Genomic DNA, 15,495 nt, shown 5'->3' on the forward strand with positions numbered 1-15,495 from the left:
TGCTAAATTTTTAAACTTTAAACTCAGTTGATTTAAATAATTGAACCTAATCCACTAAAAAAATTCTCATATAGTTAGTGATATACATTATTTATTACTAAAAATTATTTTTATTTACATTATAAATATAATATATTATTAAAAAGTATAGTTATAAATTATATACAGATAATATATATGTTATTAAATTTCATTCGAAATCAATACTAAAATTTTAGAGATGTATATATTAAATAAATTTATGTTTACATATATTATATCTATAGTTACACTTTTTGTATATAATTATATGTAATATTTTTTGTAATGATATCAAACATGAGCTTGTCTATTTAATTAAACATATGATCTTAAATGAGTAATTGATGATCAAGTCTGAATAGATGACGAATAACTTGATTCATTTATATCCATAATATAGAGTAACCTATTTATATTTCAAATTTTAGGGTTCTTTGGATTGAATATGAATCAATATGGAACCAAACTGCTTTTTTTATAAAATGAATCATTTTTTTTCTTTAAAAGAATAAATCAAATTGTTATTTTTTTTAAATATAGGTTCAATGTAGTTTGATTATCTACTTTATTTATTTATGGTTTATTTTTTAAAAATCAAACCGAACTTCTTTATAAACGTGGTTCAGTTCACCAAATTGTATTTACAAAGTAGTTTGGTTTGATTTTTTTTTTCCAAAAGAATTTGGTTTTTATAATTTGGTGGCAATTGGTTGGTTTTAAGTCAATTCGTTTTGATGTTTTTTGTACACCACCATGACTTACCCCCATCTAGTTTGACACAATATTTTCTATTTTAAATTATTATTTATACTTTTGTATTTATTATTATTATTATTATTATTTACATTGTTTTGAAATTTTAAAATAATATTTAAATTTTTAACCTTGATAGATTTGATTTAACGTTACCAATCAATGATTAGGATAGTTTGATTCAAGTTTCATAAGAATGTTGATTTGGTTCATTTGATAGGGGAAATTTGCACACTTAACCCAATTTAAACGTAAGAATTCTAACCGAGTTGTATAATTGATTTAACCAAGTCTTAACCAATTCAACTCGTGTACATCCCTAATTTCATGGCTTAATTTTTCTTTTAGTCTCTCAATTATTTTGGCCTTTTGTGTTTCAATTGCACAAATTAGGTCTTCTAAGTATCTCAATCATGAAGTTTTAGTCCTTCCTTCGATATCTTATTAAACATTTCACACATTGTTGACATAACACTAGATGATGACATAGCATGACGTGTTACTTGACATATATGTTGACACTATTTTATTAAAATTTTTAGATCCCTTACAACTAAGATATTTAAAGGCTAATGGTAGTTATGTCACCTAAACATATGTATTAGATAACGAGTCAATTGTCATGTCATTATTAACACGTCATCATCCAATGTTACATCAATAAAATATTAAATATTTAATAAAAGAATGATGGAAGGACCAAAACTATATAATTTTAGTATTTCAAAGACTTAATTTACTCACACTAGTGCAAAATGACATTTTATACTACCTTTCTACATTGGTTGTGTAACACCCCTTAAATTTAATGTCTTAATAGTACTACTCCATAGTATTTCACATAGTGACACTTTACACAACCCTTCGTTGATTATAACTTTTAACCAGTCAAAATCTTCTATGGCTAGCCCTTTCTAAGATCCTTAAATGCCTCTAAGATCAACGATTGACCCATAAACCAACACTAGATTTTTTAGCGTACTTTATCCATACTTGCACACTTTTTAAAAAAAAAATTATAAGGTCACTCATCCCTATATGGCTCCAAGTTAAGTATGCTTAATTATGGAGTTCTTATGTGATTAGCTACCGAAAAATAGATCCATCTTGTTAATATAGGTAGTACTAATTAATTCCTTTAAGTCATCCTCAACTATATATTGTCACACTTGTAGCAATCTCTGCATCCTTCTCATTCTAGTGTGTTCAGGTTATTACAAGCCCATCAACTTCCTCTTGGTTTGTCCCTAAACCACACCATATTATGAGAGAGGATTTGTTGTGATATCATTTGTAACATCCCTCAAATTTGATGTCTTAGTGGCTCCATCCAATGGAACTTCACACAATGATAATTTACACAACTCTTCATTGGTTAGAATCCTTTATGGGTAGCTTCTTTTCTAAGGTGTTCGACTACCTCTAGAATCAACGAATGATCCTACAAATCAACATTAGACTTTTTTTTATCATGTTTTATCCTCACTCACACACTTTTTGAAAAGCTTTTTAGAAGGTCACTTATCCCTAAATCATTCCAAGTCAAGCATGCTTAACTATGAAATTGTTATGTGATTAGCTACTAAAAAGTAGATAGATCTTGTTGGTATAAGTAGTACTAATTGATTCTTTTAAGTCATACTCAACTGTATAGTCTCACATCTATACAAATATCTAGACCCCTCTTATTCTGGTATGTTTAAGTTATTACAACCCAACCACACTTCCAGTATAAGGCTCATGAAGGAGCAGAGGAGGTATAGTTCCTCCGATAAGAGCAAGCCATACTCGACACCTATAAGAGAGCATGGTAGTTATTTTATTAGAAAGGAAAGAGAAACTCTTTCCTTATTTGGTTTACAAAGAGTATGGAAAGATTTTAAAAATCAATTTATCATTGTATTTTTATAATATTATATTTAAGAATACAAGTAAAAATATTTTAAACATTATACTAAAAATATTTTAAAACACTTATTCTCCCCTCCAAATTTCCTCAATATTAAATGAGAGTTAAAATTTGATGAGGAAAAGTTTTGCTTCCTTCCATTTTCCTCCTCTACTCTTCTAAAAATTAAACAAATTTATAAAAAAATCTCTCCCATTTCTCCTCTCTTCCGCTCCCACCCAATATTATGTAAGTAATCAACAAATTTGAAAGTGGAATATTATTCTATTAGCCCATTAATCTATTCTTTTGCATATATCAAAAATCGATGTCTGAGCAACATTTCCTATAACAGTATTTGCTTATCAATGTAATGAAAAATATTTTTCATAGATATTAATTTGCAAAGAAATCATTATATTGTCCATGCATTTATAATGTCAACTAATATTCAGACGACAAGAAATTTACCGAAATCATAAACATGTGCTAATATCAAACTATTCTTGACTTAAGAAAAATCTTAAAGCCCGTTTATTCATGGGCCAAGCCATTGTTAGAAGTTAGAACTCAGAAGTTGATTGACTCGGGTCAAACGAGAGAGACATGAATCAACCCGGTTTAAATTGCGCGGCAACCCGAGATTCAAGGAAAAAGAAGAACACGTGGCACCAAAACAAACCCGAGGAAACAAAGCAAGAATCTAAGAAAATACGAAACAACAGAATCTACGTGTCTCTTTCCCTAAACAACCATGCAACACAGAGACATTGTAGGGCATCATAATATGGATGACTTTCCAATGGCTAACATTTTTTTTTTCTTTTGGTTTTCTTTCGTTCAATTCAGACACTCACACTCTCTCCCTCATCCATCTCAACGCGTTGCATCGAGCTGGCAATTCTGTTCGCAGAACTTGCGCAGTTCGACGAATCCAGCTTCACCATCATTCAACGTTGGAAGAAAACACAAAGTCTCAAAACCAAGGTTTGGTTCTCCAGAACCCGTTTCGATTCCATTCACGTTACCCCCATTTATGTGTGAAGAAGGGAGAAGAAGGGGTTCAATTTTCTTGACATTGTGAGAATATACACATACACACACATATTATATATATATATATATATATATATATATATATATATATATATATTAAGATGGCTCCAAAAAATTCCGACGAGGACGATGATTCTCCTTCTCCATCTACACCTCACAAAGATAAAGAGAAAAAAAAGAGTCATCATAACAAGGATTCAAATGATGATAAGGACTCAGAGGATGATAAGGATTCAGATGATGATAAAGATTCAGATGATGACAAGGATTCAGCTCCATCTAAATCCTCATCATCATCGTCATCATTATCGCCACCATCACCACCACTGTCACCATCGCCTCCGCCTCCTGGATTGGAGTATTCACCACCACTATCATTGTTGTCATCACCATCGAAGCATCCGCCACACCCACCATCTAAAGATTTAGAACCACCACCTCCACCATCATCATCGAAGCATCCGCCACCCCCACCATCTAAAGATTTAGAACCACCACCTCCACCACCATCATCGAAGCATCCGCCACCCCCACCATCTAAAGATTTAGAACCACCACCTCCACCACCATCATCGAAGCATCCGCCACCCCCACCATCTAAAGATTTAGAACCACCACCTCCACCATCACCATCATTGTCACCACCACCATCACCACCGCCGTTGCGGCTACCGTTATCGATGCAGAATGACAATGCTTCCCCTCCTCCTCCTTATTATGCTCGCAAACAGTCACCACCACAGCTCCCTGCTGATAGGCCTTCTTCGCGTGGTGTACCCTCCAATGATTCAGTGCCTGGAGCCTCCGAGAAGTCACAATTAACGGGACCAGGTTTATCGAGCCACCAAGCGAAGCATGGTGATGCTTCATCCAATGCAAACGCAAGTGCGGGTGGTTCTTCCCCTCCCATATCCTCTTCTGGTGATAACTCCGCAAAATATGTTGGCTATACACTCGCTGGGATTTTCGCTGTTGCATTGGTTGCTGTGGCTGTCACTCTTGTTTTCGCGTTCAAGAGGAGGAAACCAAGAGGGGATGCCTACGGTGCACCCTACATGCCACCCCTTAATTTGCAGGTTAAATCAGGTAATTCTATTATTCCTAGTCATTTTACTTGGAATGAAACTTTATGCTACTGTTCTTCCAATCTTGAATTTAGTTAATCAAGATATGTAAATTGTTTTTATGTATAATGAAGATAATGATATTTGAATTTTAAATTGAAATATATGATATATATGTCACTCAATGGTTAAAGAGAATTTTTTTTTGAAGAGTCTAGTTTTATAAACACTCAATATTTATTATGGTATAATTAAATTCAAATGAGTTATCAAATTGTTGATAATTATATAATAAAACATCAAATGATACACGTTTTTTAAAAAATTTAATATATCACCGTCACATAAATTTAATAATTAAGTTCACATTATTGATCATATGAAAATGATGTTATAAAGAATTTAACAATAGAAACTAAAAAAGGTTAAAAAGTACAAGTATGAAAACTAAAAAGTCTATTTTAAATTATAAGAATTAAAAAATAAAATAAGTAAAATTATAAAATTTATATATATATATATATATATATATATATATTTATTGACCATATTTTAAACATTTTAACAACTTTTACATTTCTTTTTATCTCTCTCCTTCTATCACATTATATACCTATTATATCTATTACTTCTCTTTTTCTAGATGTATATTGGTATATTAAGTGTCCAAGAAACATTTTCTTTTAAAATTTCACACAAAGTACTAACCCCTTTGTAGGACAACCTACTAGGTTGATAAAGGGGAAAAAATTAAGTCACTCAGGATGTAGGCACCATGAGAGAGTTAAGAATAGAGAAGAAATAAATAATTGATATGACAGATAAAGTGATATAATAAAAAGAGAAAGATAGATAATAAAAATAAAGTGTCAATTGAGTATATTTGTAAATGTTGAGTTTCTATAATAAAATCTGTTTGATAAAATAAAGTTTTTATTAAAGAATAATATCAACCACCAAACATTATCATTAGATTTGTCTTTCTAGCTGTCAGCAATATTGCTGTTTGGTATGAATGAGTTTCTCTGAAAATTGTAACAAAAGAGTTTTTAACCAATCAGAAATTAGTTGGTATATGAAAAGGGAGAATGATTGTTCTGAGAGAATTTCCACCTTCAATTCATGTCTTTTACGAATAGTTTTTCAAACCAATCAGCATTTCTCTTTACTTATTCATTGCCTTGCGACATTTGATTTTCTTGTCTGATTGTGTTGGCGATCAGGTGCTAATGGGCATTACTATGTACAGCAGCCTGGCAAGCCACCTTCCCTTGCAAACTTTGGAAATGGGAACGTTAGCATGAACAATTTAGACTCACCTCAGCCCAAGAGTGCTAAGATAGTTTTCACCTATGACATGGTTATGGAGATAACCAATGCATTTTCTAGTGAAAATGTTATAGGGGAAGGAGGGTTTGGGTGTGTTTACAAAGGTTCTTTGGCAAATGGAAAAGCAGTTGCTGTTAAGCAGCTTAAGGTTGGCGGTGGTCAGGGAGAGAGGGAATTCAAGGCTGAAGTGGAGATCATCAGCCGAGTTCATCATCGACATTTGGTGTCATTAGTTGGTTATTGCACATTTGAGCACCAAAGAATTCTTATCTATGAGTACGTTCCTAATGGAACACTCCATGATCACTTGCATGGTAACGTGAGTTTCCCTTTATTTTTCTTCTTTGAAAATATTGATGATGGACTTCATATTTTCTCTTTGTAAGTATTTCATTTGGTTCTCATGATCATGTGTGCATTATTATAGGAAGTAGAATGCAAGTGTTGGATTGGGCCAAAAGACTAAAGATTGCACTAGGCGCTGCAAAGGGTTTGGCATATCTGCATGAGGAATGTAAGTACATCTTGTATTTTTGTTTGTGGACTATATATTCTTCTAGTGAAATACAACTACATTTTTGAAAAACCATGACAGAAAATGATTGTGCAACTGCACAAATCTAAAGGTTTAAGAGTATGTTTAAATAATCATTTCCAAAAACACTTCTAAAAAACAGAAAAAAGGAAAAATAACCGAAATAAACTTTACTATAAACTAAAACTAACTTATATAAAGAAGTAGAAATAAAATTTTGAAAAAAATAATAAGAGAAAAGTTATACAAATTAACTTATGATAAGTTAATTTTAGCTTATGAAATAACTTAGTTATTTCATTTTTCCTTTTTGATTTTCTCTCTTACAAATGTTTTTGAAAAAATTTATCCAAATAGATCCTAAGTAGGTTTAGCTTAACTCATTATATGATGTGTATTGATTTTCAAGTCATCTCATTATGTTATGTGTGTTGGTTTTCAAGTCTATGGTAACAGTAGTAACTTTTAGAATATGGTTAAGAACCTAACTCAATTATACAAAATCGGTTTGAAAGGTAAGAGTTACTCCTTATTTAAATATTTTTTAATTATCTTATCTCTAATCGATGTGGGAAAAAATTTAAGTCCGGTCTATTATAGATTATTAAAAAGGGTTATCTACCACTTATTCACGTACTAACTTCAATAATGTTGGACATAAAGGGATGTATTAAAAAAAAAAAACTCAAATCTCACATTGACCAAAAATAAAATAATTAAAGAGTATATAAGTGGGGAATAATCCTCACCTTACAAACTGATTTTGTAAGATTGAGTTAGATCCATAACTTAATTATATTCTGAGATTAACAATGACATAATGCATTAATTATATGCATGTTATCATTGTTAACCGAGTCATAATTTTCTGTTCAGCGAAGACACACTCCTAGTCTCCTAATCTTGCTCCATGTAATTCTGAGCAAACGATATTCATTAATTCTTAATTATGTTGGTGTCCTTTCATCTCTTAACTCTGTACGATGTTTGAAGAAAGATATTTGAAGGGATGTACTTGGGTAGAAAAAATTTCCAAGCAGAGAACTGTTCCAAACCCTATAAGATGCTAAAAGTTACATAATGAATTAGCTTTAAATCTCAACAATGTTATGAAGTTCACTTCACGCTATAAGAAATATGTTACTTTTGAGTCACCTTATCTATTTCTGTTTTATTATTTTAAAGAGAATATAGAAATATTTGACTAAGCTTTGCTTTTTTGGACATTTTTCCAAACACCATGTGGTGATAACTAGAAGCAGAGCTAAATTTTGGGTGGGAGATTTACAACTATACCAACTCTGACAAAGACAAAGTCGAATTTTAGAAGATGAAGCATATTTAACCTTTTTGAGGATGTAGCTATGGGAAATGAGAATTTCATAGTACATGAGATTTTTAGATTATTTTGATTTGGAAGACAACTGCCTGAAACACACTACTCCATTTTTCTATATATTTGATGTCTAAATTTCTTAGGCCAATGTTAACTTTCATTTTCATGAATAACTGCTAAAGTATTTTATCTATCTCTAGGCAGCCAAAAGATTATTCACAGAGATATTAAGTCCGCAAACATACTTTTAGATGATGCTTATGAGGCACAGGTATGCAGATATTTTTTTGTCATGCATTATTATGAAATTTACCTTCCAATTTTTACACATTAATTATCTCTATATGCAAAGTCTGAATGCTATATCACCCTTTATTTTAACTAAGGTTGCAGACTTTGGACTTGCAAGGCTAGCCGATGCTGCCAATAGCCATGTATCAACTAGGGTCATGGGCACATTTGGGTATGCTTCTTAAGCCTTAACATAAACAAAAGATACTAATGTATATAGATTATCGTGGGGGATTGGAACTTGTTGTCAATAGAAATACATTTCAAGTTTGTTGACGAAAAAATTTGGAGGAACAATTGAAAATTCGCCTTGCTCTAAATGTTTCCTCCGAAATTTGGATTTTGGTAGTGGAATAAACCTTCCCTTTATGCCTTATGTAGGATCAATCACATTAATAGGCAATTAGAATTACTACAACTCATTTCTGGCTTCATTTTGCAGGTACATGGCTCCAGAATATGCAACAAGTGGAAAATTAACGGATAGATCAGATGTTTATTCATTTGGGGTTGTCCTCCTTGAGCTTGTAACAGGAAGGAAACCTGTTGATCAAACTCAGCCTTTGGGAGATGAGAGTTTGGTTGAGTGGGTAAGAATATACCTTCTTATTTTACAAATCGTAAAATGAATCTGTATTTTTCATACTACTTTTTTTGCATTTTGTTTATACCTCTCTCTCTTCTCTTTGTATTCCATCTCCTATCATGGCTTTGCCATAGAACTATTACACTAGTGTGAATTAATGGGATGTAAGCTCCCATTTTTCTAAAACATGTTTAACTTTCTTTTTATACATATCCTGTTTTTCTTGCGCTCCCTTTCACATCTCTGTCTCTCTCTCTCTTCCAATTCTACCACATGTCCTATTTTGCTTTTGCAATACAACTCCTTTAAAAATATTTGATTCGGCTTATTTGTTTTAAAAAAATCATCTATTTATATTATTTCTTAAAAGAAATTCCAAAAAAATGTTTATTTTCAAACTTGTGGTAATACAGGCTAATGCAAATATAGGTGTAACAGCAAGAGAGTATGAAACAATCATTTCTCTCTCTCTATGCTTTCCTACCCTTTTCTTGAGAAATTATTAAGTAGTGCATGACTACCGTTAATGGTCTCACTTGATCATTATATGATATGAATTTAAGTTTTTTAATGTACAAATGTTTTTAATAACACTTGATTATATATCATATAAAAATTAGTTGTAATCTACGATCGCTTAATAATTACTTATTTTACTGGCCATTTTTCCTCAGTGATGCAAAAATGAAAGTCAAGTTTATGAATAAAACTACTAATTTTAAAAGTCCACTTTATAAAAATCAAATTATATTTGTGTCACAAATTAACATGTTCAACTAATGACTGGCCACTATTTCTTATGAGATTGTCCTGTGTCTACAGGCTCGTCCACTTCTCCTTCGTGCAATTGAGACACGTGATTTTAGGGAACTAACAGACCCAAGACTCGAAAAACGCTTTGTGGAGAGTGAAATGTTCAGAATGATTGAGGCAGCTGCAGCTTGTGTTCGCCACTCAGCTCCTAGACGGCCTCGTATGGTTCAGGTGATAACAATACCAAAGAGCTATGTTCAAGTGCCATCATAACATCCATCTGTTATTTAAGCTTCTGCTTCTTTTCACTTGACATGTCTATCTTACTTTAACAATTCTATGATATCTCAACCCATTTAAGTCATTTACTATTAGATACCACACCATTAGTTAGTAAGTGATTCGATAACTTTTTCTATAAACAATTTTAGAAGAAGAAGAAAATGAAATAAGATGATTAATTTTTGCATAAACTGAAATTAACTTATGTATAAATAAAAAAATTAGCTTTTAGACAAGCTAATATGTGAAAACTGAAAATATCTACATAATAGTTTATGCATAAACTAATTTTAGTTTTTGGATAAACTTGTTTCATTTTTTCTTTCTATTTTCTTCTTCGAAGTACAAACACTTGGTTAGTTATATATCTGATAATCTGTTATGACAGTTGTATTTGGATGGAAACGATTCTGTTGTAATATGAACTGTATATAACAGCTGCATGTATATATTTTCATTGGATTTGAATAAAACCAGTTTTTTTTTTTTTTTCTTTCTGTTTTTACATTTGATACATTGACAATATTTACTAATGTTTCTCGTGGTTGATATCAGGTGGTACGAGTCTTGGATTGTGCAGACGAAGCATCTGATCTATCTAATGGTGTGAAATATGGTCAGAGCATGGTTTATAATTCCGGACAATATGATAAAGAAATTATGTTATTCAGAAGGATGGCCAATGGCACATTTGTTGATTCTGATTTTGATACGTATACCAGAGAATACAATTTTTCAAGTGAGATATCAAGAGGATCCCAAATTGAATTGTTGTCGAATAGTTCTAGTGGTGAGTCAGAAACTAGAGCTATTAACATGCAAATGAGCAGTACGGAATGAAAACAAGGGATTGAGAGAAATCACACATAGCATCGCAGCAGTGACCAATGACATAGACATAATGGAGTTAGAGGCTGCTGCTTTTAGCCCAATTCCTAATGTACCATGACATTGCATAACCATCATAGAGCAAGCCATGAATGTTATGTTTCTGGTTTTACAAGGATTAGAACTATGGCCTGTATCCAATTCTGTATAAAAGCTTCACTCAATCCTTTTCTCTCTCTCTCTCTCTCTCTCTCTCTCTCTTTTTTTCTTTCTTTCCCCCCCCCCCCCCCCCCCCTTTTTTTATACGGGGGAATGTTGGCAGCTTGTAAAAAGATAAGTTTGTTCAGGTCATTTTTAATCATTATTATCGGTAGATGTCTCTTATTGATGTTGGGTTTGGAAGATTTGAGTTTCTTACTGCATATTTGCGATGATACAATTGATATTCAAAATAAAATAGTTAAAAATTATGGTATTTGCGAGTTAAGAATAATTCTGCACCATATCAAGCCACAAGCAAGAAAAGATGATTCATTACTTAACATGCAATGTGGCTTTGTGGCATAACCATAGTCACAGGAAATAGTAAATTGGTGTTGCCGGTGCCAAGAATTGGATATACAATTTATGCTTCTAGTACAACTTCTTTAAAGTTGTGGTGTGTTGTGTATTTACAGACAATAACCAAGTCCTTAGTTAACAAGTGATACTTCAACTTGTTCTCAGAATTAGTGACTTTTCTGACAATTGTGTCATTCAAGTGTTTTAATTCTCAGCTGTAAATGGAATTTCCATTTACCGGATGTGCAAACTGCAAACTTTGAAAAGAAGCTCTTCCTTTCTTGAAATCTTCATATCACCACCATTTCTTGAACTTCTTAGATACTTTGTCTATCATCACTTGTCTTCTGTATTAAATACTCTTTCAGTTTCGTTGGGAGAATATCCTGCTTGGTTGCCTGTAGATCCAATTGTAATCCCATAGCATTAGAAAGAGGATCCTATGAACTAATCTAGTGAAAGGGAACTGTGAGAGAAATGAGAGTGAGGTGGAGGGATAGAAGGGTGAATGCTTTCAGATAATAACTATAATCAACCAAATTTTTTAAATGACGCCGGTTATATATATATATATATATATATATATATATATATATATTTCCATGAATGAAATCTTTCTACTTTTTTGGTCCCTCCCAAAATTGTGTAATTCCTCTTTGAAGAGAAGAGAGTAGAGAATCGATGTCTAATTTACAACCCCTAACTGGAATGTGATAGTGTTTGGTGTTGGACTTGGAATCCTGAGCCAAATTACCTCATTTTTTATGTGCTCCATATATTTAGAAAATTAAACCACTTTTTGCTATGAATTCTTAGATTCCTACCTCAACCGTCAGAATGTTCAGGGATTTGCCACCAAATGTGGTCATATTGGCACTAGCCACCCTCAGTCCAATTGAATGAATAGCTTCCATCAACTTTGAAAACCCACCTTTCTTCTGCTCACAGTATAACTTAATCATGAAACATGTCTTGCTAATGTGATGCACTTCTGCTTGCACCTGCTAACGTGTTAGCAAATTATATAAAGTCACTAGGATAAAACAGTGAAGAGGTTATGTAAACTCTGTACCTTCATCTGTGTCTTCTTAGTGCATTCAGAAGAACTTTGATTAAGAGGGTTACTTCTGGTTCCCTCTTGTTCCTTGCCTAATGGCATCCTCAATTGTGGTGTGTTTTTCTCACTGTTCTGTACTTCCAATGCCCTGACCTCATCTTTGAGTTGTTTTACTTGTGTTTGCAATTCCTTTATGTAGTCAACTGCATCAGCAAGAATTGCAGCTCTATCCATCTGCCAAAATTTAGTGCATCAGATACTAGGCAAAATTAAGGACAACCATTATCAAAGTTCGTTTGTGTAAACTTATTGAGAAACACTTTTAGGAGAAAAAGATAGAAATAAATAAATAAATAAAATAAGCTTTTCTACTGGCTAAAATTAGTTTATACATAATTTGTAAAAATTCTCTCCTATTAACTTTTCCAAAATTTTATTTTTATTTGTTAGTTAGTTTTAAGTTTTAACTGATCATAGATAAATTTATTTTGATTTTCCACCATATTTTTACCATGTTTCCGGAGAATCTTATGCAAATGGGCCCTTAACATGCTTTTAAGTTATGCAGTTTATATACCTTGGTTATCTTGGGGACTAGAGACCGCAGAGTGAAAAGCCCCTTCTTTATCTTGTTCCTCCTATTCCTCTCTGTGACAAGATTTTTAGCCTGGTAGCATTCCTTATGAGGCTCCTTGTCCAATTTTGATTTATCTTCCCCATTTCTACAAAGGGAAGTCAAACCTCCCTTCTGTTTCCCTGAAGTTTTATTGTACTTGGGCATTTTGGTTTTGGGGATGGAAGATATTTTAGATGGCTGTTTAATATACTCATGTGGAATCAAGCAAGCAAACTTTGAATCCAGTGATGGTTCTTCAGTTGATGGATTAGACCCATTGGAGGGCCCTTCAATGCTAGGATGGGAGTTGCACTGTTTTGTTGCAGGCTGGTGGACACTAGGAGTTAAAGTTGACATGTGTGGTGGCCTCCACTGTGAGTATTGTTCCCTTAATGGCAAGTGTTCATTGATGTTCAGAGTCGTGTAGCTCTGTGCAGATATGGCTTCTTGCTTTGAAGAGACACAACCGTGTGCTGTTATCAACTCTATCATATTCATATCCATTGGAATCTGAGAAAGATGAATACTTCATTAACACAAGAGTTTTCAATACAAGTGCTTCCAACAAGTTTCAAGATTTATACTCTACCAGTTTTTCAGTGAAGAGCTCAATAAGGCCACCAACAATCGGGATCAAAACTTGGGTTCCAATTGAGTCCTGTCCAAACAGTGAGAATTTTATATTTTTAGTTTATGGTCATATTAAACATGGTGAGCAACCATTCACAATCTCAGCTAAAATGTCATATATCTGCCTGTATCCATGACAAATTGATAACCATTGGGCAATATAATTTTTTTTATATAATTGATTAGTTACTTTGAGGAGGTGATTGTTTCAGCCGGAAATTTTATCAGGGTTGTCACTGATTTTGAATGTTCATGTATTAAAATGAACTCAAAGGTCATTAGTTAATCAGATTAACGCAAGAGAATTTACAATAGCCATCAGAGAACATAGGAGGTGCTCGTTGATGCCTTTACTAGGACTTACAAATGTAAAACCATTTCTACTTGCAAATCAGAATTTCATGCTATAATGGAGAGTGTCACCACTTTAAAGAAAAAGAATAAATGAAAAAAAAATCCTTTTTACTACATTAAGTTTTTACTAGGTACAAAATAAAATAATTACTCAAAAGAGTAGTATCATAGTCATTACTTCAGGGGACCTTCCCTACCCTAATTCTCATCCACAAAACAAAACCTTTAGTTACGAACAATACTAAAATATTGGTTTGTTTCAAGCAATATCAGGAAGCCAACATATGGAGAGGGATTAATTTGAGTGAGCCAACGTGAGAAAGAAAACAAACAGTAAATCTTTCGACATTATAATCCAAAGAAATTACCACCTGGGTAAGCCATCTTGATTGTTGTGATATGGCAACCTCTCCATGCACACTGGATCAGATAATTATCATTAGTGTTAAAAATAACTGAAAATTACCAAACATACATACATGTATTGGCACATAGACAAACACTAGGAGAAAGAGTGAGAGACCCAGAATAGAGAGACAATGCAAAAGGAAGCTGAGCAAGAGCCTCACAAGCCTTTGTTCTAACTTGATGCTGAATATGGTTATCCCTGCAAATGGGAGCCAAGTGGCATACTTCACTCTTTTCCTCTTTTGGCCTCACCACATCAATGTTCACACTGCAACTCCCTCTACAACAACAACCTATCCACTCAATGAACCTACACAGGGATCATAATGCATCAAAAACCTGATAATAAACAAATGAAAAACAGTGAAAAATAGAGAGAAAGTAAAAATGGCTTCTTTAATAGTAGTACCTTGTTGGGTCATCCCCATATTTCCAAACAACTATATAATCCCAAGCATTGGTCTTAACAAGGGGTCTAAGCCACTCAACTGCACCAAAACCACTCATTGTCTCTCCTAAGAATGCTGCTTTGCTCTTGGGACTTAAAAGTTAAAAACTTTTGTGTATGCTTTTGTTACATGGACCATTTCATGTTCCCTTTATAACAGTCTCCCAAATTGAAGCACATGGTACACGACAAGTTCTTAACATTTACGGAGTGGTGTATCATTCTTATCAGTAGCATATCTCTGACAGTGGGAATCTTGTACCTGCCAGTGAATGAAGGCCAGAAGTTGTTTTTGACTAACTAACCGTGACTAGTAATACAAAATAATCATCTTCAACAAGTTGCATTGAAAGCAACCCATAACTGCACAATCATTAGATTCCTTTTATTAGAATTTTTTTATGAATAATTTTTTTTTAAAGTATTATATATATTTTCACTTACTTTATCTTTTTAGTCTTTATAATTAAAAATATCTTTATAGTTTAAAATAGATATTTTTGGTTACTATATTTATATTTTTCAATTTTTTGTAATTTTATATTTAAGATAATTTTTTTAATTTTTATATTTTCAGTTTATAATCTTTTAATTCTTATAATTAACTTTTTTTTGTTGGTAATGTTGACCATTATGTATTGACTTGATAGAAGCCTTGAATTTTGTAAAGGAAAAAAGAAAAATGTTTTAACAATAAAA

The 15,495-nt window shown here is 32.6% G+C and overlaps 2 protein-coding genes across 3 annotated transcripts; one reads left to right on the forward strand and one right to left on the reverse strand.

The window, feature by feature from the left end:
* The first annotated feature begins 3,460 nt into the window (after positions 1-3,460).
* On the forward strand, positions 3,461-10,960 carry LOC109806961 (proline-rich receptor-like protein kinase PERK13). Its single transcript, XM_029273210.2, has 8 exons — positions 3,461-4,804; positions 6,006-6,425; positions 6,539-6,625; positions 8,183-8,253; positions 8,369-8,445; positions 8,716-8,863; positions 9,682-9,843; positions 10,450-10,960. The coding sequence occupies exons 1-8, from the start codon at positions 3,820-3,822 to the stop codon at positions 10,732-10,734; spliced, it is 2,235 nt and encodes a 744-aa protein (XP_029129043.2). The 5' UTR covers positions 3,461-3,819; the 3' UTR covers positions 10,735-10,960.
* Positions 10,961-11,001: 41 nt separating this feature from the next.
* On the reverse strand, positions 11,002-15,042 carry LOC109809444 (basic helix-loop-helix (bHLH) DNA-binding superfamily protein). 2 transcript variants are annotated; one of them, XM_083074941.1, is made up of 8 exons: positions 14,758-15,042; positions 14,464-14,658; positions 14,312-14,360; positions 13,546-13,614; positions 12,918-13,466; positions 12,356-12,574; positions 12,108-12,287; positions 11,002-11,681 (listed from the first exon to the last, which is right to left on the reverse strand). In XM_083074941.1, exons 1-8 carry the CDS (start codon positions 14,853-14,855, stop codon positions 11,601-11,603), a joined length of 1,440 nt encoding a protein of 479 aa, XP_082931067.1. In that variant the 5' UTR covers positions 14,856-15,042; the 3' UTR covers positions 11,002-11,600. The 2 variants fall into 2 exon arrangements, with proteins under 2 accessions (XP_082931067.1, XP_082931068.1); XM_083074942.1 differs by having other exon boundaries at positions 12,108-12,284; positions 14,758-15,038.
* Between the last annotated feature and the right edge of the window lie 453 nt (positions 15,043-15,495).

The sequence above is a fragment of the Cajanus cajan genome, chromosome 5 (genome assembly GCF_000230855.2).
Source record: "Cajanus cajan strain Asha chromosome 5, NIPB_CcT2T_4, whole genome shotgun sequence".
Lineage (NCBI taxonomy): Eukaryota > Viridiplantae > Streptophyta > Magnoliopsida > Fabales > Fabaceae > Cajanus > Cajanus cajan.

Excerpts from the sequence above, each read along its gene's own strand:
- LOC109806961 (XM_029273210.2), top strand. The coding sequence starts at position 3,820 with ATGGCTCCAAAAAATTCCGACGAGGACGATGATTCTCCTTCTCCATCT. Across the intron at positions 6,426-6,538 it reads ACTCCATGATCACTTGCATG|GAAGTAGAATGCAAGTGTTG; the intron begins GTAACGTGAGTT and ends GCATTATTATAG. Across the intron at positions 8,864-9,681 it reads ATGAGAGTTTGGTTGAGTGG|GCTCGTCCACTTCTCCTTCG; the intron begins GTAAGAATATAC and ends CTGTGTCTACAG.
- LOC109809444 (XM_083074941.1), bottom strand. The coding sequence starts at position 14,855 with ATGAGTGGTTTTGGTGCAGTTGAGTGGCTTAGACCCCTTGTTAAGACC. Across the intron at positions 14,361-14,463 it reads GCATTGTCTCTCTATTCTGG|TGTGCATGGAGAGGTTGCCA; the intron begins GTCTCTCACTCT and ends TATCTGATCCAG. Across the intron at positions 13,467-13,545 it reads AGCTCTTCACTGAAAAACTG|ATTCCAATGGATATGAATAT; the intron begins GTAGAGTATAAA and ends CATCTTTCTCAG.